The sequence below is a fragment of the Rhinolophus hipposideros genome, assembly GCF_964194185.1.
Source record: "Rhinolophus hipposideros genome assembly, chromosome: 10".
NCBI lineage: Eukaryota > Metazoa > Chordata > Mammalia > Chiroptera > Rhinolophidae > Rhinolophus > Rhinolophus hipposideros.
In genome coordinates, this window is record NC_138056.1 from 2,148,762 (window position 1) to 2,172,853 (window position 24,092).

General features: G+C 59.4%; 1 protein-coding gene across 4 annotated transcripts in view; it reads right to left on the minus strand.

The window, feature by feature from the left end:
- Positions 1-24,092, minus strand: part of OSBPL5 (oxysterol binding protein like 5) — a 54,796-nt gene that overhangs the window by 11,179 nt on the left and 19,525 nt on the right. For 2 of the 4 annotated variants that reach the window (XM_081062250.1, XM_081062251.1), the window contains exons 2-11: positions 17,662-17,734; positions 15,185-15,267; positions 8,760-8,852; positions 8,411-8,512; positions 6,986-7,189; positions 6,048-6,132; positions 4,639-4,810; positions 4,056-4,263; positions 1,632-1,816; positions 1,096-1,177 (exon numbers count right to left, since the gene is read on the minus strand). In XM_081062250.1, coding sequence (XP_080918376.1) covers positions 1,096-1,177; positions 1,632-1,816; positions 4,056-4,263; positions 4,639-4,810; positions 6,048-6,132; positions 6,986-7,189; positions 8,411-8,512; positions 8,760-8,852; positions 15,185-15,259 — 1,206 coding nt within the window. In that variant the 5' untranslated portion in view covers positions 15,260-15,267; positions 17,662-17,734. Of the gene's footprint in view, positions 1-1,095; positions 1,178-1,631; positions 1,817-4,055; positions 4,264-4,638; positions 4,811-6,047; positions 6,133-6,985; positions 7,190-8,410; positions 8,513-8,759; positions 8,853-15,184; positions 15,268-17,661; positions 17,819-24,092 lie in introns of all 4 variants that reach the window. The other 2 variants (XM_081062248.1, XM_081062249.1) reach the window with 1 other exon arrangement.

Here is a 24,092-nt window from a genome sequence, read left to right on the forward strand (position 1 = left end):
GGGGTGCGAGTGGACCGAGGGGCAGTGGGCTGCCTGGGCCCTGCCTACGACGTGTCCTGTCCACTTCTTGGCTCCAAGGGGAACATGAGACCCCCGCCAGGTCATACTCTCCATTGGGTGCAGCCAACGCAGAGTCTGCTCAAAGCCCCCAGTGGCTTCTAATCCTCCTGCCCAGCCCTCTTCCCCCCCACCCCTGTCTCCTTCTGCTTCAGCCAAGCTCACCACCGTTCTGCTCCCCAAACAGCTCAACTTTGACTCCCCTGCAGGGGGACCCTTCTTCTCACTGGAGAGCCTTCCATCCGGGTCTCCACGTGGTCCAGCTCAGCCCTCCAGATCTGATCTGAAGTAGCCAGGCCGCCCCTTCACACCTTCCCATCACCTCCAGCTGTGTGCTTATACGCCTCCCATGGGGACCTGCTTCTGCCTTTCGGTGCCCCATCTGCAGCCCAGCTTCCCAGGTGCCCCTCTGAGCTGACCCTGCAGCACCACACTGTCCTGTCCCAGACCACTTTCCATGGAGCCTCCTCTGCGAAGTCCACCCGGAGCTGGCCCACGGCCCATGGATGAGAGCTCCAGGTGTGCACACCTGGCCCTGCCCCGGCCCGTGGGGTCCACCTCTGCAGAGTCAGGAGACCTGGTTCCACTGCCAGGCTGCTCTGTGACTCTGGCGCTGCCCCTTCCCCTCCCTGAACCTGTTTCCCCACCTACACAATGAATTGTGGAGCCAGAGTGTGGTTTTAAACTTGTGTCCCAGGGAACCCCAGGGGTGGTGGGTGGAGATGCAGGCTCCTCCTGTTTTTACGAGAGTGGCCCTGTGCTCCTCTGAGCCTGGGCTTGGGGTTCTCCAAAGGGGCTCCACAACTCAAACACCACGGGGCCCGAGGGTACCCTGAGGTTCAGGGTTGAGAACCCCTTTGTTGCCGAGGGTGAGGCCGCCGTTTCCTTGAGGGGCCTGAGCAGGCCAGGGGGCCCCTCTGTGCAGTCAGAGCCTGTCCCCCATCTCAGTGCTTGGGGCCACTGATCCTTCCAGGCCATGTGGGGCTCGGGGAGGGTGGGCGGGCACTGGGCCAAGTCCCGCCCCCGGCCTCTCCTCACCTTGGGCTTCTTGTAGAAGCCAGACAGGTACCACCGCAGCACAAGCTTGATGCGTCTGTAGGCGTCTTCCTCTAACGCGGCCCTGGACAGACAGACGGGAACTCCTCACTCCACCAGGGTCCCTGGGCCACCCCCCTCCATGTCCCTGGATGCTCCCCAGCCCCCCCCAACATGAGGGCTCGTAGCTGGCAGTCCCCTTTACAGTCTCTGCAGCCCACTCTGTTCAGCTCGAGGGCACCAATGCCAGGGCTCAGCACTCGGGGTGCACAGAAGGCGCTGGGGCTGACCCCACACTCGCCTTTGAAGGCTCCGGCCCTGAGTGGATGTGGAGCTGCCCCCACCCTCCCTCTGCATCAGCTCCTCCCAGGGTTGGTCTTGGGGACTGGGCCCCCTCAGAGGCTGAGCTGGTAGGGCCAGTGGCCCAAGCTCAGCCCGGGTCCCGGGACCCTCTGGAAACCTCGGTAGGGTGGGCAGGAGCTGCAGGATCTTGGGGGGTCTCTGGGCACACTCGGGGGGGGGCAGCCCTGCTTGCTCACCTGGAGAGCAGGTCCGCATGGTAATAGTAGTCGGATAGCTTGTTGAGGAAGGAGCGAGGCTCCAGGACGAACGTGGGCAGCACCACGCGGGACAGGTCCATGCCCGGCCTCAGCTGCTTCAGCAGCATCCAGATCAAACTCTTGTTCTCCTCAGACACCGTCTCCACCTGGGACGCCTCACCCAGCTGCCAGCAGAGGGGTGCGGTCAGGGTTCCCAGCTCTGAGCTGCCCAAGGGGGCTGGGAGGGGGAGGCAGGACAGCGGCAGCTGGCTCTGGCTGGAGGAGGCGTGATGGGAGGCGGGGCGGCGGTACCCCTGGCACCCCGCCCATCTGGTGACCCCGCTGGCCTGGCCCCACCTGACCCCTGCCCTTTTCAGCGGTGTCTCCACCCAGCTGGCCGAGGCCCACTCACACTGGCAGCCTCTGTCCCTTTCACTGGGCCCCTGCAGGGACCTGAAAGCCTTTTATTGGGCGTTTTAGCCAGTAGGAGGCCAGGGCGTGGTGCGGGCGAGCCCTAGGTGAACTGCAGGTTGGCTCAGCTCTGCCAACTCTCTGAGCCCAGGGTGGAGCCCCCCCATCCTGGCCGCTGACACTCATCCGGGGACTTAGCACAGCTCTGCTCCTATAGCGGGAGGTGTCACGTGACCACTGAATTTCATACCTGCTGGGTGACTCAGGTGATGTGAGTGACACAGGCGCTTCCAGCCTACACTTCCTTTACAAAGGTGCCCTCACTTGTCCAGGGCACACAGCTAGAGGTGGGGGCCACCCTGGACCATCCTCCTATCTTTCCTAAGATGTCTGACTCTCACCATAGTGCCAAACGTGGGCTGTGGAAAGACTGAGCCTCGGGCTTTGGGCTTTGGCCCTGAGTCTGCAGGGGGTGGGGCTCCAGCTCCCAACCACACTAACCAGCAAACCCTCCGCTGGGCAGAATGACCTCAGAAAGGGGCACGGAGGTGTGGCCAACTCCTCACTGCCCACAGCACAGAGGAGGTTTCAGCAAACGGCACTGGCATTTGCCGGGTCCAAAGCCAAGCCCATCTCCCCTCCCTGGGGCCCTACTGTCTTAGTGCCACCGCCGGCCTGGACATGTCTGCACTGGGCTGGGTGGGGAGGCAAGGGAAGGCCCAGGGCTGCAGACACTCCACTCCCCTTGCTCCTCCCTAGCCCTACTCCTTGAAGCAGCCCAAGGTCACACTGCTCATCCCAGGTTTACAGAGAAGTCAAGAGACTTGGCCAGCTGCTGGGAGACAGAGGCAGGAGCTGACTCAGAGCCACCTGCACGGCTGGCCCAGATGGCGGTCATCGCCAGGGTGGTAGCAGGATGGTTTGCTGCTACCACCAGCCAGACCTATCTGTCAGGAGTCTGTCACCACCCTGCTGGGCTGCCTTAGACAAGTTGCCTGGCCTTTCTCTGCATGCACAGTCGTGGCTGAGGCCTAGTGGCACTTCCTTGGATAGCATGCCTGGGCAACTAGGGGAGGGGGAGCTCCTGGAGGAGGGGCCATGCCTGAACCCCATGAGGAGGCCTGGAGGGGGCCAGGCCATGAGTGGCCACGTGGGGCCCTGAGCGTCCCCTGGCTCAATTTCCAGGCCAGCTCTGGGGCTCACAGGGCCAGCTGCCAAAGCTAAGAAGCCTATACCTCTACGCCCCACCCACTTCCACGCTCTGCCCCCTCCTGTCCACTGGGAGTGCCCTGGTGAAGGTGCCTCCACCCATGTTACTGACCCGGCAGTCACCCTCTCTTCTGCTCTGGCTTTCAGCGCAGCTGCCCCTGCAACCCCTGCACTTCTGGCTTCCCTCCCAACTATTTGGGCTCCTCCAAGCAGCCTCATCTGTTCTTAGTCAATGGAGCCTGGGGTGCCTGGGCCCCAGCCTCTCGGGGTGCCCGCTCCATGCCCTAATGTCCAGACTGCTGCCTGGGGCCCCAGACTCTCACGTGCAGCAGTGTCTCCCCCTGATGTCCAAACTCGGGACCTAGTGCTGTCCCCAAGCCCTCTCCTAGCTCTTTCTCCCAGAGCACTCCTCTCATAGGTGGCACTGCAGTCTGCTGGAACCTGAACCCCCTCTTCTCCTTTCTCCATTGCTACCCGGGTCCAAGGCGCCCCGGGCTTTGTCCCGGCCATGGCTCCCCCCAGCAGGTCCAGCTTGTACCTCTGCCCCAGGACCTCCTGAAGCCGCCACTGGACCCAGCAGGCCCTGACCCCAAGCCCACCTGTGGCCTTCCCAACACCCTCAGCCCAAGCCCTCTAGGCCCCAGGCTGGCTTTCTTGCGTCCAGGCCATCCTGGCCCTCCTGCTCCCCTAGCCCCTGGGGCCCTGCAGAGCTCTCCTTGAGGGGACGTCAGCACTGCCACCACTGCTTCAGGTGGGGGGCAGGTGCAGGGTGACGTTGGGTCTCCCGGCTGGGTGGGCTCTCACCTCCCCTAGCTCCTCGTGGACCTGTTCCACGTATGTGGTCCCTCTCCGCGCTGGGCCCCCAGGGGCCTCCGACTGGTCACTCCCACTCTCGTTGGTCTTCCGGCTGTGGTCCTGGGTCTCATTGTCCGACTCCTCAGGGATCTCTCTCTCCGACTTGTCTGAGAAAGCATCATTCTCCAGGTGGTTCTCCAGGGAGGACCCGTTCAGTCTGGAAGGCGAAAGGTCACAGGTGAGGCCTGGCATCCGCACCCCAGGGACCCCACTCCAGGCATCCCTCACTGCTGGGCACTCCACACACATCCCTGGGTTTAATCCTCGGCAACCGGCACCTGACATTCCCAGCCTGGATTACAGATGGAGAAGCTCAGGCTCCCAGGTTCACTGAGAGTGAAGGAGGCCTGTCTCCTGACCGGAGGTCCAAGCGCCCAGCAGACACTTATGGCCTCTGCCCCCCTCCCCATATACAGAGACCTGGTGTTAGTGCCCGTGAGAGCCAGGCTCAGGGTGTGGTGGTGGCTGCCGGGGTTCCGGCTCCTGGGAGGGGCCAACCCCACCCCACCCCACCCCACCCGCGGGCGCTCACAGGAACAGGTCCTGGTCGTCGATGGTGGCAGAGGGTGGCAGCCCGCAGAGCGAGGAGGGCGAGGCGTCTGGCGAGGACCCGGGCTCCCGGTCACTGCCCTGCTTACACGCACTGAGCCGCAGGAGGCTAGAGCAGCGCAGCGCCAGCTCCAGCGCATCCAGCCAGCAGCGGCCTGGGGGGAACGGGGGTGTGAGCGGGCCTGGCCCCAGAAGGCGCCCCGGGCACTGGGGAGGCTCTGCCAGGAAAACGCCCACACACCCAGCTCTCCACCTGGAGGCCCGCACACCCCCCTCCATCCTTCCTCACCAAGGAGTCCCCCGCCCCGCCCCCACCGGTCAGCCCACTAGAGATGCCCCGCCCCTGTTCCAGGGAGAGACCCCACCCCACCCCACCCCACCCCGGGAGCCCTCCCCCCTTGCCTCTCTATATGGGAAACCACCCTTTGCCTCCACCAATCCTCCCCAAAGAGTGCTCCCTGCCTCCCCACCAGGAAGCTCCCCGCCTCGCCCTGACCCTTCAAGGATCCCCGACCTCCAATCCCTAGAACCAGCCACTACTTACATCTGCCCATCCCCCCAGGGATGCTGACCTTGCCCCACCCGCTGCCCCAACAGAGATCCCTCCTATCTGACGGTTCACTGCCCGTCTCCCCCAAGACTGCAGGCTCCGTGAGAGCATGGGCTTCCCTGTCCATCCCGGGGCCCACGTGGGGCCTGGCACAGAGTGGGGGGCTGGGGGAATAAGGGTGGAATTCAAGGAATTCAGGACAGCGCCGAGAGCGCAGGTGCGCCTATGACCAGCAGGGGGCGCCGCGGCAAGAGCACTTCAATCGCCTTCCCGAGGCCGGAGGCGCGCCCAGTGGTCAGGCCCCCAGGGGGTGCCCGGCCAGACGGCTCGGCGGGGATGGGGGCGGGACAACCATTATACTCGGAGCAGCCACTGGAGGGCGCTCCGACAATGCAACGTGCTTGGGAGCTGGGGAAACTGGGACTCATTTCCAGGCTCTGCCACTTTCTTGCCGGAATTTTCCCGTGCCTGTTTTCTCATACGTTAAATGTTGATAATAACAGTAGAATCTATTGTTTCCATGGTGCCTGGCACGTGGTTGGTGCTCAGTAATTGTTACCTGGTTGCTTTATATGAGGTCATCAAATTCTCCTAACAACTGGGGAGACAGGTGCCATCATTCACGTTTGCCCACAGGGAAACTGAGGCTCAGAGAGGTACTAGTGCATGGCAGGACTGCCTGGCTCTGGGCTTGTCCCTTGAGGGCAGACTGCCGCCTTCTTGGGTGGTGGTGACAGGGCCTGAACCAGGAAAGGACCCCATGCACCTGGTCTATAAACCTGCCGGGAGGGCCGCTTCAGGTGGGGCCACTGGGGAGACCCACAAAGCAGGGAGGGACTCACCGTCTGACTCGGAGGCAGCCCTGAAGATCAGATAGCTGCTAGGAAGGGGCTGCGTGATGGAGCCCACAGTCTCGCCTTTGGGGCCCTGGAGAGGCAGAGACCCAGTGTCACCGAGGGGACACCCAGGGACAAACGAAAACACAGGTCATGCAATCATTCAGTCCCACAGTCAGACACGCATGGGCACTTCCGGGGCCTCGGGACCCTCAGGTGGGGTTAAACGCCTGGCCACGCAGCCGCGGTGGGCAGCGAGAGAGGAGGATGGGTGGGGACTCTCTGTCCCCCTTCATAGCTGGTGGCCCTCGGCTTTCCAGCTCTAAACTCCCCTAATTTAGGGTGGCCAGAATCAGGATATGCAAATCCAGCATGCCCACTTAAATTAGGATCTCAGAGAAATAATAAATACCTTTTGTTAGTTTAAGTATATCCCATACAATACTTGGGACATGCTTATACTAAAAAACTATTTACTATTTGATGTCTCTCTGAAACCCAAATTTCACTGGGCATACTGGATTTGACCTGGCAGCCTGACACCAGCGGGTCCTGGGCTGGGCAGCCCCGATTAGAAGGGATAAGGTCTGGGCTAGGAGCAGCTGCTCATGTGGCCTGTCCCTCAGCCTCTAGACAGGGCTCCAGGTGGGATCCTGACCGCATGTGTCACCAGGCCCTGAGCCCCACCGTGTGCTCCACCTGGAGGGCAAGGACCACAGCTGATCCCCCTGCCATTGAGAGACTTAACCCAGGTCCCCCACTCCCCAAGCTGGGCAGTGATGGGCCCCTTGGGTCAGACAGCCCACCACCTGACCCCTGCGGCTGGGGCAGCAGGATGAGCCTCCTGACTGCCCATCAGAGCCCATCCCCTGCAAGGCTCCCCACGGGGCCTCTCTCCTGGTCAGAGGCCTGGCCAGCCCGGGCCCCAGGCTCCCCCACGGTACCTTCACGGCCCAGATGGATTGGTCCAGTGGGTGGAAGAGTTTGAAGCAGAAGCCGTCCTTCTTAGAGGGCCGCTCGATGAGCTCACAGCAGTGTAGCAGCACTGTGCCCACCCACTGGCCCCCCTTGGGAGTCTTGTAGATGAGCAGGACCCCTGGCTTCAGCACGCACCACAGTTTGGTCCAGCTCTTCAGGGTCCCTCGAATCTGTGTGGAGCGGCAGTGGCATCAGTGCCTGGGGGACAATGCCCCAGGGGCATCTAGACGGCTTGGGGAGGGGGCGAGGCACGGTGAGGCCCTGGGCCTCGGGCAGAGGTCTCCTTCCATTTTGAAAAGGAGCTCCTAACTTATAGTGAATCCAAAGAAATACACTAGAGCCCGGAAGAGATTTTCTGGTGGAGTTCATGAAGCTCAATGCCGGCTTCAAGGCCTTCCCAGGGTCCTGGGAGCAACTAGCAATGAGTTGTGACTTGTAATTGTCAGCTTTGTGAATTTTGAAACTTGGCATTTCTTTTCTCATTCTAAATAAACTTTCACTTTTGGACCTAATTTTTTTTTTTTTAAGTGAAATCGCCATTTTTAAATGAACCTAATTTTTTATTCACAGTTTTGTGAAAACACAGAAAAGGAGCCCACACAGGCCCAGGGCTCTGCAGATGACCAGACTCCCTCTACACCTGTCTGGTTTGCTCTTTATGGCAGCCCATCCCCCCCGCCACTGTATGGATGGGGAAACTAGGGCTAGGGGCTGAGGGAATCACCCACCGCCTCAGTGAGGTCTGAACACAGGCCTCCGACCACAACCCTGGTCCTCTCCCACGAAGCCCGAGTTTGGCCTCCCCTTCTCTGTGCCAGAGCAAAGGGCTCCATGGGCACTCTGACTCCCACCAGCAGGCCAGGGCTCCCACCCCCATCTTAACTAGACATAGGGTCTTTGCAGAGGCAGGAAAGTCAAGATGAGGCCACACAGGAGTAAGATGGGCTCTGATTCAATATCGGGGGTGGGCTCTGATTCAAACTCGTCCTTATAAGGGAACAGAACACAGAGAGACACAGGGAAGGGCCATGTGAAGACGGAGGCAGAGGCTGGAGGGATGTGACCAGGAGCCCAGGAATGAAGCGGGGAGCCCCGAGAAGTGGAAGAGGCTGAAGCACCCTCCCCCGGAGCCTCAGGAGGGAGCCTAGTCCTGCAGCACCTTCGTGTTGGACTTTGGCCTCCATTACTGGGAGACAGTACATTTCTTTCGTTCTAAATCACCAGCTTGTGGCCGTTTGTTAGGGCCGTCGCAGGGCCCTGGCACAGATGTGCAGGAACAAATATGCTAAACCAGCTCCCAAGTGTCTGGTGACTTTGCACCGTCCCTTGGGGAGGCCTCGTGACTGAGCCGTGGCCAATGCCGGGACAGCACGCGTGCCCAGCACACCTACCTTCAGGCTGTCGGCCATGATGACCACGCTGGGGTCTGTCAGGGCGCTGAACAGCTGCTTCGTGGCACGCTTCTTCTCCTGCCGGTAGTTCTCTTTCTGCACCTGGGCCCGGCACACCCAGTGGGCAGGTCAAGGGAGAGGGCCCCGGGCTGGCCATCCCTAGGGCCTCCATAGCCCAGCCAGGGAACGGGGTGGGGTGGGAGGGGAGAGGAGGTGGAGGGCATGGAGGTGGCAGGGCATGGTCTGTCCCCCTCCCTTTGGCAAGCTGGGGGCTGCTGGCTTCACTGGCTCAGGTGCCCGTTCACCTGACAAATGACACACCTGTGTTCCCTCCCAGGCCCAGGCCCACCTTGAGAGTTTCCTTCTTGGTGACCTTGGCTGTTGGGGACACACATTCCTTGTTGGTCCCCTTGTCGGACCCATTGCAGAGCCTGTACTCTGCCTGCAAGAGAGACCCCCAGGTGGGGGAAGAAGGGGCATTGGTGTGCGGCCTGGGGCCGTGGAGCGCTGGGGGTGGGCGGGGAAGCAGGTCCCCCTCACCTGCACTTCTGGGGTGTGGGCTGCGGGGGCAGTGGGGAGGACGAGGGAGGACAAAGAGCACGTGAACGGGAGCCCTGAGGCAGGCCCACTGAGGCCTGCACTGGACACACACAGTGACCTTCCCAGGGGCTGTGATGGGCCCCTTGGGTCAGACAGCCCACCACCTGAGCCCTGCGGCTAGGGCAGCAGGATGAGCCTCCTAGCCCCTGCCACTTGCCCAGCCCCTGCATAGGGAGAGCCCACATGTGCAGGGGGAGGCTGTGCAGGGTGGAGGCCCTGCCCTGGTGGAGGCCCTGCCCTGGTGCCCCACCGCTGGGGGGTGGGGGGGTGGGCTGTGCCCAGGCCTGCTGGAGCCTGTGGGGAGGAGGGAGGCGGGAGCTGGGGAGAAGGCACATCTGCCAGGCCCACTGAGGAGGCCGCATGGGCCAGGAGCAGAAACCCAGGGGTCTGGGAGCCAGAAGGGGCCGTGGGCCTTTTATAGATGGAGAAACTGAGGCTGAGGGAAGAGAGTGGGGAGAAAGAGCCAGGACGAAAGGCTATAGGGCAAGGATGCAGTGGGGGTGGGGACATAGACGGCAAACTGTGGCCCAGAGCCCACCCCCACATGTGGCTGCACAGCCTGGCAACTCAGAGTGGGTTTTACGTTGTGAAGAGGCTGAAAATCAACGTGAGATATGAAAGTCCCATGAAATTTAAATTTCAGCACCCGTAGATAAGGTTTTCTTGGCACACAGCCACACCCATTCATTTGCCTGTGGCCTGTCCAGTGGCCTGGTGTCCCACAGTCCCGCCTGCCGCTCGTGGCCTCAGTCACTGGGGTTAGAGAGGAGAGGTGGCCGCCCACAAGTAACACAGGCCGTGAGGGACGGGGGTGGAGCCCGTGTGCAGGTGAATGACCACAACGCAGGGTGTTATCATCCGCACCCTGCAGACGGGGAGACTGTGGCACAGAGAGGCTCGGTAACTGGCCAAGGTCACACAGCTCATGAGGGGCCGAGCTGGGATTGGACTCAGGCAGTGTCACTCCGGACTGCACTCTCCGAGCCAAGTAAGAACATTCCAGATCACAGGAACATAGGGACCCAGGACAGGAGCCTGGGTGACTGCTCTAGAAGCAGTTTTTGAAGTAGGAGTGATAAGGAGCCAGCTCTGAGTGACGACGTGTATGAGAGACCTGAGTCTCCAGGGGCCGGGGCTGGCAAAGCATGCTCCTAGCTCATTGCCTCCTGAGGAGCTGGGGTTCTTGTGCATGGTGCCCCCCTCACTTAGCGCATGCCGTTCCCTTGGCCTGGAATGCCTTTCCCTGTTTCGGGAAGCTCCTTTCCCAGACCCCAGGCTCTGACTGCCCACTGGCATGAAACCCTGATGGCACATACCCATTCTTGGCCCACCCAACACCTTTTGAAACCACAGTCCCAGAGACGTTTGTTTATTGTCTAGAATTCCTGCCAGGGACCGTTACATCGCTTGGTGCCAGCAGCTGGGTGCTCAGTAATCATCATGAATGAATGAATGAATGAATGAATGAATGAATGAATGAATGAATGAACGAACGAATGAATGCATACATGAACCCACTGCCAGTTCCCCACCACCTAGTTTTCCATGAGAGGCGGCTGAAAGGCAACAGAGGGAGATAGAAGGTGAGATCTGGGGCTGTGGGCCTGGGTGAGGGCGGACGAGAGCGTCTGTGTTTGGGGTGTGGGCACTGCAGCCACTGCCTAGCACTGTGGGCAGTGCCCGCTGCCTCCTCTGTCCTTAGGGCCCTTCTTAATCCAATTAAGAAGCAGGCAAAGGCCCTGAGTGGCTATTTCCCCAGAGAAGAGCTACAAATAGCCAATAAACATGTAAAAAGAGGCTCCGCATCATGAGTTGTTAGGGAGCTGCACCAGCCGGGATTGCTATAGTTAGTAATAGTCAAAACCCCAGAAAAGACAAGGGGTGGGGAGGATGTGAGGGAGGTGGGAACCCCACTCACTGCTGCTGGGCTGTCAGACGGTGCAGCCACGGTGGAGCAGAGTTTGGCAGCTCCTCGAAGAGTCTAACACAGAATTTCTTAGAATTCCATGCGTAGAACTGCCGAATCGCCCAGCAATTCCACTCTTAGGAAGAAACCCAACAGAGCCGATAGCAGGGCCTCTCACAGTTAAACACACACACACACACGTGCATGTTCATAGAGCTGCCGCACGGAAACAAGTGTGGAAAGTGGGAAGAGCACAGTGCCCACCAGTGGACGAGCGGACGAGCCAAGTGTGGCCCATCCACACGGCCCTCAGGGGTGCAGTACTGGCACCTGCCCTGGCATGGATGAATCTCAAACTATGAAGCCCAGGGAAAGACGCCAGGCACAGAGGACCACACAGTGTGATTCCCTCTATGGGAACCATCAGAAGGGCAAAGCCATAGAGATGGGGAGGGGGTAGAACCTGGGGGACAAGGGAGTGGGGGTGACTGCTGATGGGTACGGGGTGATGGGAAAATTCTGGACCACACAGAGGTGGTGGTTGTACGGCATTGCGAATGCCACTGAACCTTGCACTTAAAATGCTTAAATTTATTTGTTTTACCTCATTAAAATACATAATATGCATACAAATATGCACACACATATGCACATACGAGGTCTGACAAATTCGCAAACTTGTTGTTAACTTTTTTGATATCAGAGGGATTATTCATTATGAATTTGTACCAACTGGACAAACAGTTAACCAAGGTTACTATTTGGAGTGCTGAAAAGGCTGCGTGAAAAAGTTAGACGACCTGAACTTTTCGCCAACAATTCACGGCTCTTACATCACGACAATGCACCAGCTCACAGGGCACCGTCTGTGAGGGAGCTTTTAGCCACGAAACAAGTAACTGTATTGGAACACCCTTCTTACTCACCTGATCTGGCCCCCAGTGACTTCTTTCTTTACCCGAAGATAAAGGAAATATTGAAAGGAAGACATTTTGATGACATTCAGGACATCAAGGGTAATACGATGACAGCTCTGAGGCCATTCCAGAAAAAGAGTTCCAAAATGGCTTTGAAGGGTGGACTAGGTGTTGGCGTCGGTGCAGAGCTTCCCAAGGGGAGTACTTCGAAGGTGACCTTAGTGATATTCAGCAATGAGGTGTGTAGCACTTTTTCTGGGATGAGTTCGCGAACTTAATTGTCACACCTCACATATGTTAGCGTTTGCACTTTTCCCAACGTGTGCCCTTTAAGGCGGTCCCAAGTTGCTCTTAAGAATCTGGGAGGTGCACAGAGCTTTACCTTCTTTTCACCACAGCCTCTGACACATGCAGACCCACTTGTTCTGTCTGGCGCCTGTCTCCCCACACTAGACATAAGCTGGGGACAGCAGGGACTTTGTTTTGCCCAGGACTCTGTCCCCAGAGCCCCCAGCAGTGCGGGCCCCTGCACTAGAAGATGCTCGGAAAACAGCTATCGACGGAATGAATGGAATCTGGAATTTGAACCAAGGTGAGTGTTAACGTTTGTATGTTTTATTGGGTGGTAAAAAGACATAACCATGTTTCAATGTTTTTATGAAATAAGCTTGTGTCTAAAAAAATAAGTAACTCAAGTGTCCATCGACAGATGAATGGATAAGGAAAGAGTAGTCCCTCCACCCAGTGGAGTGTCACTCAGCCATCAGAAGGGAGGACATCCTGACACCTGCTACAATGTGGCTGGACCTGGACGACACTGCGCTGAGTGAAACGAGCCAGACACAGAGGGCCACATCCTGTGTGACCCCATCACACGAGGTCCCTGGGGGAGTCAGAGTCACAGAGACAGGAAGTAGATGGTGGTGCAGGGCTGGGGGAGGGGTGGGGAGGGGAGTGTTCCATGGGGACAGCGTGTCAGTTTGGGACGATGGAAAGTTCTGGAGATGGTGGTGGTGACCACATGACAGAGTGAGTGTATCTAACGTCATTGAAATACACACTTAAAATGGTTAAGATGGTACATTTTGTGTTATCTCTATTTTACTGCAATTTAAAAAAATTTCTTAAACTATAAAATATTCCAGACACGCGCACACACACACACACACACATGCATATGCACATATATACACATACACATACATATATGTACATGTATATATATGAGGTGTGATCAAACAATATGGTGAATGTTTACACATGATCTTAGCCAAAAGGCCAAGAAGCGATGGTGAATGTTTAAATTAAAAAAAAATTATTATTGTAAAAGACATATGGCCATTAACCCCCCTCAAAATACTCCCCCTCGCTTCGAACACACGTATCCCGTCGTTCTTGCCACTCTCTGAAGCAGTTCTGGAAGTCCTCTTTCCTGAGTGTCTTTAGCTGCACTGTCCTGGCTGCCTCCATGTCCTGAGTCGATTTGACTTTGGGGAAGACCGAGCAGTCGCATGGTGCCATATCCCATGAATAAGGTGAACAAGGACACACTGTAATGTTTTTATTTGACAGAAATTTCCGTACCAGAAGCGATGTGTGACACAGAGCATTGTCATGATGGGGGATGATTTACACTACACTATCAAACATATTTTCTCTCAACCGTAGCTCATAGCCAACTGACTGCACCAAACAAGTTGAAACTTGTCACACACTGTTACTAAGGTTCAATGCACCACTTCCTGTATTGAAGGTCCCTGTCTATCCGTTGGATGGCACTCAGCGGCAGCATTCATCGTATTTTGTGATCACACCTCGTATACACACCCACCCACACACATATACACATACGAGGTGGCACAATTAAGTTTGCGAACTCGTCCTAGAAAAAGTGCTACACACCTCACTGCTGAATATCACTACAGTCACCTTCGAAGGACTCCCCTTGGGAAGCAAGCTATGCACCGACATCAGCACCTAGTCCATCCTTCAAAGCAATTTTGGAACTCTTTCTGGAATGGCCATCAGAGCTATTGTCGTATTATCCTTAATGTCCTAAATGTCATCAAAACATCTTCCTTTCAATATTTCCTTTATTTTCGGGTAAAAAAAGAAGTCAATGGGGGCCAGATCAGGTGAGTAGGGAGGGTGTTCCAATACAGTGATTTGTTTACTGGCTAAAAACTCCCTCACAGACAGTGCCATGTGAGCTGGTGCATTGTCGTGATGCAAGAGCCATGAATTGTTGGCGAAAAGTTCAGGTTGTCTAACTTTTCACACAGCCTTTTCAGCACTTCCAGATAGGAAACTTGGTTAACTGTTTGTCCAGTTGGTGCAAATTCATAATGAATAATCCCTCTGATATCAAAAAGGTTAGCAACAGCATTGCAACAAGTTTGTGAACTTAATTGTCAGACCTCACACACAATACACACACATACACACACACACGTGCGCGTGCACACTCCCACTGTCCTCCCAGCAGCTGGCAGCCCTGGGAGCTGAGGGTGGGAAATGCAGGCTGGGGGTGGGGGTGTGGGCACCCACCAAAGACCTGGCTGCTTCTTACCTGAGGGAACCTGGGGACAGAGCATCAGAACCAGCACTAACCCCTTGTTTGCAGGTCAGGACTTAGGGTCTCAGAGCAAGGCCATTGCTCTAGGTCACAGGGGGTCATGGTGGCCGGGGTACGGGGACAGCCTGGCCTCTACCTGTGCTGACAGCCCAACCCCATTGCCAGAAGCATCAGTGTATGAGGACTGTGGCCGCCTGGCCTGAGACCCTGGCGGGGGGAAGGGTGTGCCTGAAACACTGAATATGGTGCCCAGGGCCTCGTACCCTCGCTGGCCTGAGCTGAGAGGGGCCGGCCTGGGGCACAGGTCGTGCGTGCGTGTAGCGTGTGCACCTGCAACTCAGTGAGCATTCCCCATGTTTTCCTTCTGTGCGCCCCCCGGAGAGGGCGTGCCTGGCAGAGGGAACAGTGCATGCAGAGGCAGAGAGAGGAATGCTCATTCCTCCATGGGTTTCCCTACAACAGGGGGGCTGGGGAGCCTCCTTTTCGCATGACTTTCTGTCCCTGGACGCCACCCAGCAGCCCACAGCCTTTCTCCGGCCCCACGTTGCATCAAGAAGGTGGCTCTGATGAAACAACTAACAAGCCCTCAGTGGCCCCATCCCTGCTTCCAGCAGCCTTCCCTGGGTTTGCAGTCTGGGATTCAAAGCTAATCCTCCTGGAACAGGCTGGGAGTGACAGACTCCATTGGTGCCCCTGCTGTCCCCTTTCTCAAGCCACTTCCTGCTGTAACCTGGGCAGACTCCGGGCCCTGGGCTCCTCCTACACCAGGCACTTACCGGTGGCACCTTCGTGGCAGAGCCTGGGGTTGGGGGCCCTTCCTCCCTGGGCAGCGACGAGCCGTTGGGCTCCATGTCCTTCCCTGAAAGAGAGCAGCAGGGGTGAGGCCCAGAGCATGGCAGGCGGCCTGGCTTCTCCGGCTGGCTGCCCACGTGTGGCAGGCGGCCTGGGTGGGGCAGGAAGCCAGTCTGAGGCAGTGTGGCTGCAGGACACTGCCCAAGAGATCTAATCAACACAAGTGTCACTGTCACCACTGGGAGGGACCTGGAGCTCTGGCCCGGTCTCCACAACCTGCAGAGAGGAACTGGGACGCTTTGGGCGCTGGTGTGGCTTGTCCCTTGGGGTTCTGTAAAGCCAGGCCCCCAGTTTTCAGAGACAGAACACGGCATCCAGGCGCGGAGGCAGCCAGTGGGTTCAGGGGGCCAGATTATACCCAGCCCCCTCCCACACCCCAAATCCTCTCCCAGAATTCCACTGCCCCTGAGAACTAGACTCTGGGAGGGAGGTGGAGACACTGACCCTGCACCTGCCCTGGCAGGTGTCCACTTCCCTCTCCAGCTCGGTTGAGAAGGGAGGGAGGGTACCTGAAGTGTCGCTACCCCTCCCCGGCTCCATTTGTTATCAAGTGGGTTCCGAACCCTTGGGTTTATGGGCAGGAGGAAGAGGGGGATGGTCTCAGGGGCCCGAGGCTGCCCGATGGCCACTCCCAACTGCTTCCTGTGTCTGGTGGTGTATCCCCAGGTCCCTGTGCTGAAAAGCAGAGGCAGAAACCACCGGGGCAGAACCATCCTGGGGGAGAAGTGAGGACAGGCACCCAGAACCCACCTGGGCAGGGGTCTGCACACCCCTCTCCCTGGAGCCGTGGGGAGGGGCTGGGCGGCTGGGGGCTGAGAGCCGTGCTCAGAGGGGAAGCCGGCATGGGGCCCCGAGGAAGTGATGCTGTTTCAGGGCCCAGGTTTCCCTGAGGAGCAAAGGCCCTGGAACAGCAGCCACTGAAGGGGACCCAGCACCCCTGTCCTCGGCGGGGCCGCGGGGCGGAGGCCTGGCTGCCTCTGCGTCCCCATGCCCCGCCGTGACCCAGAGCCTGGCCCAAAGCCTGGGCATGAGCAGGGGCTCTCCGCTCTTCCAACCAGCCTTTCATCCGGGTGTTCTGCATTCCAGGGCTGTCTTGGGAGCCTGGCCTGTGACCATCTGAAGCACCGCTGCCCGCTGGGTTGGGAGGACCCGGGGCCCGCAGAGCACCTGAGGGGCGGGGGTGCCAGCTCCCCAGCAGTCGGAGGCTGAGTGCTGGTTCCTCTTCTTACGGCCCATCTGTGCCCACCTCCTGGCCCTGCCCATGGAGAAGGCCCTTGCCTCGCTCTGGGCACCAAATTCCTCTGAAACTGACTGTCTACTGGGACGCGTCCCTCCTCGAGGGCACGGCAACAGAGAAGGAATGTTGGATTTCCTTCCCCAGGCGTCTTGCACACCCGGCCCGCTGAGTGACTTCCACAAGGCCCTCCCCACACGGCCTCAGTTTCCCCAACTGTTTGATGAGACTTTGGCTGGGATGGTTCCCAGAAGCCCCTCAAGTCCTGGCAGCGCTTGGGTCTGATGCTCTTCTGTCCCCTCCATGGGCAGGGTGGGTACTGTGGCCAGGAAGGGCTGGGGCTCCTCTCCCATCACCCCTAAAGCAGGCGGTGGGAGTGGGCAGGCTGGAGGAGACCAGGCCAGGGCACTGGAGGGGGGAGGCGGGAGGTCTCCCAGGGCAGGCGCTGGCCCCACCTCCCACCCATGCAGGGGCACCAGGAAGGAAGGTCTGGGCTCTCTGGGGATTCAGTCACAGATGTAGCAGAACAAGCTCAGCTCCTCCTTGTCTGGGGGGGGCGTGGAGAATGAGGGGAGGGGGTGGGGGCCTGGGGCTGCGAGAGCATCAGCAGGACAGGTGACCACGTGTTCTCTGTGATTAGCGCTTTGCCCACAAGCCACATGACAGCAGCCTAGACTGAATCATTCCCTCCTTTGAGGCTAGGAGGTACCAATATTATCCCAGTCTCGCAGACGAGGAAACTGAGGTCAGAGAGTGCTGCTGGCTCAGGGCCACCCAGCCTGGAGAGCTGGGGCTGGGACTCAGGCCTCCTGTTCCTGAAGCCCATGTGTGGGGCTACTGTACCACACTGCCTCTCCAAGGATGACGAGCTTCCCCCCAGGGCCTGGACGGGGCGGGGGGGCCCTGCTCACCGGACAGGGCTTCACCGGCCCTGCGGGTCATGGGCCATGGCGCTTTACTGTCCTGTAAGCCCTTTGCTCATTAATCCCACATAACAGCCAGTACTGTGAGGAGGAGTGAGCAAGGCTGTCGCCCTCACTAACTGGACGGCACAGAGAGGGGAAGGGGCTGCCTGAGGTCACACAGCAGGGCTGCAAAGCCGGGGAGGACCCAGGCTCAAGCAGCTGCCCCGACCCGGCTAAGTGGGGCTGCCGCACCGGCACTGACCTGGGCTGAGAGGGTACAGCTCATTCTCTCCTCCGAAGAGCAGGCTCCGGGTGATTCTCCCGGGCTCAGCTTTCTGAGGGGCAGAGGAAGGTGGACACAGTGAGAAGCGGCGCCGCAGGAAGGCCTCCTCCTTCATGGCGTGGGCGCTGGGGGGCTTCTGGAAGGAAGGGAGGGATGGAGGGACGGAGTGAGAGCACGCTGTCACAACTCAGAACAAGACCAGGGGCAGCCCTGGGGGCCTGGATGCTGGGGTATCCTCCCAGCCACCCCCACAAGGGGACCAGCGACACTTCAGAAAGTGAGAGTGAGTGGCAGGGGCCACCCCGGCTTACACTCAGGTCCCCACTCAGGGGACATCTCAGAAATGGATGAGGAAGGTCAGCAGGGGGCCGTTGGCCCCAGGAGCTTTCTGGGCCAAGCTCAGGCTTTCTAGGCTGGAGAGAGAGGGCCGTGACAGCCCTGGCAGAAGCCAGCACCAGCCTGGCCAGATATGCAGCCCATCCCAGGTGTGGCAGACATCTTTCTCTGAGAACGCCCCAGCCCCAGGCCCAGCACCAAATTGGCCCTGGAGGACACTGGCCCCAGCCGAGTGGACCTGAGGTGGGCCCCTGACCCACGCTGGGCCGTCAGACTTTCCCTCCCTGGGGATGGAGCTCCATGGCAGGGAGACAGCACTGTCACATGCAGGGGCGGCAGCCCAGAGCTGCACAGAGAGAGGGCACACAGTCAGATGAGACAGATGGCCCCAACGCTCCAGGCGGTGGGGATGGCTGGCATGGTGCTGAGCCATTCCCCCGTGAGAGCAGGACGCAGGAGACCCTCCCCACTCGCCTCGGCGGCTCCGATCGCTCGCATCCAAAGCACCTTAACACAGAGAGAAGGTGCAGGTGTGCTTGCAGTGAGGTGAGTGTCAGCCCAAACCTCACCTTCCTGGATGAGCTTTCCTCCTGCCTCCCAGCACTGTCCCAAACAGCCCGCCCCTCCCAACAGAAGGGGTAGCCACAGGGGCCCGACTGCCAGGCCTCCCGCCTGCCCAGGCCCTGCCACTGTCCGGGGGGTCTCGCGCACGGCTCACGGACAGGTCTGTGCCTCCTACCCCCAACCTGATCGAAGAAAGAGGCAGTCCCCTCTGTCCACTGTCCCCTAACCGCCCTACGCTGAGCAGGGCTGGGGCCAGCAGCTGACAGCTGAGAGTGCCCGTCCCCACCAACTTCAGCCCGTTTTACAGATGAGAAAGTCGTGGCTCTAGGAGCTGAATGCTTCTCCCTGTGGTCACAGCCTGGTAGGTGGTGGACGAGCGGACTGCAGCTCCTGATCCACGGTCTGTCCACTCCCAAGGACGTGCTCTATCGACGCTCGCTGACTAATCTCTCCCACAGACCCAGGGATGTCGCCTGCCACCTCCCTGGGTGGGCCGATGGCTTCCTGCCAAGCCCAGGACAATGGCCCCACTTTCTCCCATGGCCCTGGGCCTTCCTGGGCGGGGGCACAGACAGAGCCTTTCCTGCTGTGGCAGGGTGGGAGGGTGGACTGGGAGGGGCTTCAGGAGTGGGCAGGGTGGCCCAGAATGTCAGTGGCCTGGGGGCTGCCAGTGGAAGCCGAGAACCTCCACTATGCCCCCTGCCTGGGGGTCAGAACGAGGGTCTCCAAGGCTGCAGCTGGGTCGGGCCAGCCCCTCCTGCCTCTCCCTTCCTAATCACTGTCCTGTCACCTGGCTGAGCTCTTACCTTTGCCATTTTGCAGGTGGGGAAACTGGTTTCAGAGAGGTTGGGATTTTGACTCAAGGTCACACAGCTAATTGGCAATGCTTGGGCTTGAGCCAAGTTGGACGGATTCTAAAACCATCCACGCATCCATTCACCCCTCCATGTACCCATCCTCCATCCATCCATCCGCCCATTTGCTTACCTCCCATCTATCCATCACCTATCCATCCAACCTCTGCTCCCTCTCCTTTCCTTCCTCCCTCCTTCCATGACTCTTTCTAGCCTGTCAGCCGAGCCTGATTTCCCTTCTTCCCCTCTCCTTTTTCCTTCCTATTCACTCAACAATCAGACACAACAGAGGTGACATTGAAATGACTGAACCGACAGAATGAAACAATTTGAATGTCGTGTGTGCCGTGAATGTCCTCTCTGTATCCCAACGCCCCTAGACCAGGGCCCCTGGAAGGCACCTGTGACAGGCTCAGACAGGGAGGGAGGCCCCTCTTCCTCAGCGGCTTCAGGGTCTGCACAGCTCTTCTGAAGATACAAGTCCCTTGGTCTTCCCAGGGCCCACCCTGGCTGCTGGTGACAGCTGCCTACTGCCCACGGGTGGGTTCTCTCAGTGGGGTCAAGGGGCGAGTGTTCTGTTCATGGCAAAGGTGAATCCAGGTCACATCCTCGCAGTGGCTCCTTGCCGCCTTGGAACCCAGTCCAGCCCCAGTCTCCCCGTGGTTTTCCAGGCTCTCCACCCACCTCACCCTTACCTGGCTCTCTTGCCCCCTCTGATCCAGCCTCACTGGCTCCTTATGTTCCTTGAAAATGCCAAGCCCGTCCCCCTAGGGGCCTCTGCTCGGAACTCGCCCCCATGCCCCACAATGCCCTCACCCACATCTCTGAGTGGCTGGGTCCTTCTGGAATTCCACACGGAGCTTAAATGTCACTTCCCAGAGTTGCCACTCCTTCTGTCACACAATGCGAGTTCCCCACACAACAGTGAAAGTTCCTGCAGTGTTCTCTGTTGCAATCATTCTTGGTTAACTCTCCTCTCCCCACAGGATGCGAGTTCTAGGAAAGGCGGACATGTCTGCCTGTCCACTGCATCCTGCCCACCACAAGGAGAAGGGACATGCAGCTCTGCAGCCCAGCTCCCCTGGTGCATGCCGGCGGCGGAGCCAACACCCGGTCAGAAGAGGAGGCTCAGGGGGGTGGCTGGGTCGGTCTGGGGGCTGTCCCCACCCCCACTCCCGTAACCCTGGTGAGGCTCCCACCGCCCGCCATCCCCATGCCAGGTGTAGCGAGGATTTGAGGATTCGACTGGCCAGTGCAGCTGAGGAATGGGGCCCCGGCAGGAGGCAGGGGGCTGGGAGCTGGGAGGACCTGCCGATTGCTTTCCTACTGATGAGAAATATGAAGGCTGCAGCCCCTGGAGGAGCCCAACCATGAGGGGAGAGAGGGAGGATGGATGATGAAACAGATCCCAGCTGAGCCAGGAGCAGCCTGGGACAGAGGCAACCCGGAAGGGGTCCCTCCAACGGCTGCTTGCCCCCCTGGCCCCCCCCTCCAGGAGCTGAGCAGACTCCTTAGCTTCCCTTTCCCAATGGGGCATGACAGTCCCCTGTACGTCAGTGGGTGACGGGTGCACATGGTGCTGGCCCCAAGCAGGGGGTGCGGGCCTGGGCCAGCCCTGTGTGCACACCTGGCAGGAGACAAGCCCTCTGACCCAATGCTAAGGCCGACTGGCCAACAGCAAGGCCTGGAGCGTGGGGAGCCCACCCCAGCCTCAGCCCATGGGAAGCTGCCTTCCGCTGTCCCCTCCCGCTCCACCCAGACACCCACCTTCAGGCCAGAATAATGGGACCCCTGTAAAGAAAGGTCACTGTGCCTTATCAGAGCGGCACAGGCGGACAGAGCCGCAATCTGGGGCAGAATCCACCGTGGGAAGTCTGCAGCTCTGAGAAGGAACCCACAGAAGGGTGGACTCCCCTTCACACCCCACCTGCAGCGGGGAGGTGGAGGGGACCATTCTGACCACATTCCTCAGGGTCATCCCGCAAAGGCTTGGGGACCCCATGTGCGGGGTGGAGTGTCCAGCTCTGCCTCTGATGGATGTGGGGCCTCTGCTATCCATGCATGTCTCTGTTTATAAGTGGGGGTTGCTTTGGGGTGGGGGCTGTCAATGTCTGGGGAAGGCGCCTGCAGAGACTGAGAAGAAAACAATGTGTGAGCCCACCCCCAGTGCCCACAGGAGCCTGTTTGGCTTTTTCTCCAGCACCCAGTGTGACGGGCCAGCCCAGCTGAGCTGGAGGGCCAGGGGTCCCGGGCAGGGGATGCAGCTCGTCCCCCTGGGGGTTCTCTATAATTGGTGGGAGTAGGAGAAGCAGGCACTGCAGTCTGGCCACCACCATCAACGCACCTGCACTCATATACCTCTGCCTGAATCAAGTGGATTCCGGGGAAAAAATGCTCTGACATCACAGAGAAGCTCAGGGATGAAGCAACGTAAGCCCACCTGCCTGGTTACCCATCTGCACACGCCATGGGGAGGTCAGCAGGTTCCAGAGAAGGACAACAGCCATTGGTAAAGGACAGCAGCACATGTCAATACCACACACTTGTGGCTCAGGAACTGGCTCAGGCCCCAAGGCTAGTGACCATAGGGCAGAGGAAGCCACCCAGGTCTCCAGAGCCACCCCACAGAGGTCACTGCATACCCCAGCCCAGCAACAGCTGCCCTCCCCGAGAGCAGGCACCAGCCTGAACCTTCAAAACGTGCCGGGCTGCTGTCTTGGGTGGACCGACTACATGGGGCTGCATCTGGGCAGCAGGAGCAGACCCCATGGGAGCAGCAGCCCCCTCAGAGCGGCCTGGCATGCATTCCAGTGTGCGGGCGCGTCCCCCATGTGTCCAGACAGGCGGGCAGGGCTCTGGACCTGAAGCTTTCCCAGGCCTTGTGCCGTGCTGATGGACCCTCGAAGCCCCCCAGGCCCTTCCATATGTTTTCTCCCACCTGATGAGATTCTTATGACACTGGAGAGGTGGGGGTGGGGTGCAGAGATGGAGAAACCACGGCCCCAAGAGGGGAAAGGTTCTCGTGGCTCCAGCCATGCCCGGCTCCCGTGAAGGTGGCACAGCTTCAAGCCCCCTCTGCACCATGGAGATGCTGAGGGCTGGGATAGAAAGGAAGGCGGGGGTCAGGCTCCTGGAGGGAAGAGGTCGGAGCGGGGCCTCCCCAAAGAAACATTCCCCAGACATGGCAGTGGAGTGGCTGAGTCCTGGGGAGAGGGGCAGGAAGTGGCTTAGGCTGCTTAGGGGGCAGTGATGGCCACGCCTCAGGGTTCTATGACTCAGCCAGGTCATGTGGCCGTGGGTTAGGGCTGGCCTCTGGCACCCGCCCACCTGGCCTCCTGACCGACACCCGTCCAACGGCAAGCTCAGAGCCCCAGTCAGCTGGCCTGGGCACTGCCCACTGGCCACTTCCTCTGCAGCTGACCACTCCCCTCCCAGTTCTAGGAAGCCCCAGCTGGGCAGCTGGACCGGATGTGGTCCCAGCTGCAGACCTGACCCCATCACGTCCCACCTGGAGCCTGCTCCGCATCCCAACTAAAAGGGGACTTTGATTTTTGGACGCGAACTGCAGCCTGGCGGTGGTGCACTCAGGGCTGTGTGACCAGGCAGGAGGGCAGAGGGGACGGGGGGGGGGGTCAGGAGCCCAGCCAGGAGGGCGGGAGCCTGCTCCACTCTCAGACCAGCACTGGGCCTCCATGTCCACACCCGAGACAGGACGGTGGGCTTGGGTCCCCAGACTGACCTCCCGCCCACGTCTAGAAGAGATTCTCAGCACCCATGCCGGGGGGGTGGCTTCAGTTCTGAAGCCCTTGACATACCCAGGGGACCCTCCCTGGGTGCTAACGTCACTCGAACACGTCCTCACCCAGGTTTCCCACTGGGGCTCCTGCCCGCGTGCCCTCCCCGGGGAGATAGCCCCACAGACCACTGCCTGTCCTGCTTGTGGGACTGACTTCACTGGGGGGGGGCATGGACCCCAGACACCCTGCTGCCCCAGCACAGGGCCCAGCCCACCGGCCCCCTCCGTCCCTCGCAGAGCGGCATTTCCAGGACAGAGTTCATTCTCACACAGCAGTGGGGTGCAGGCTCAACAAGGTTTTCAGGAAAGGGGTTTTAGGGATTTCATCACAACTTGAATTGCACGCAAAGGGTAGGTGGGGGGGCCGGCTTCACTGATGTTGAAGGCGATCCTTGTATAAACTGAGAAGCAGCCCCGTGTCCAGGGGTCCCAGCTCTGACCCAGCAGCAGCCCCAGCCCTGTGCACGTACCCACCAGCCCACATGAATCCTCCCCAGCTACAGCCTGACAGCTGCAGGAGCTGGAGGGGGTGGCAGGCACCACACCCCACCCCTCCTATCAGCCTCCCACCTGTCCAGGGACTGGGGACAGCCTACATCTTAGAAGCAAAAACAACCCCAAGCGTTCAAATGCTCTGTTTCCTGCCTTCTCTCCATTTTACAGATGCAGTAACTGAGGCCCAAGAGTGAGTTGACTTGCCTGGGCCACGAGGCCATTTAGTGCTGACCCCCGACTCCCAGCTCGCCCATCACCCCGCAGTGAGGGGGCTGCCGGGACTGTTCTGAGGGCCGGGATAGGAACTCCAGAGAGAGAACGTGAGCTGCAGTCCCCACGGCCGGGAAGCCCACTGCCTCTTGTCA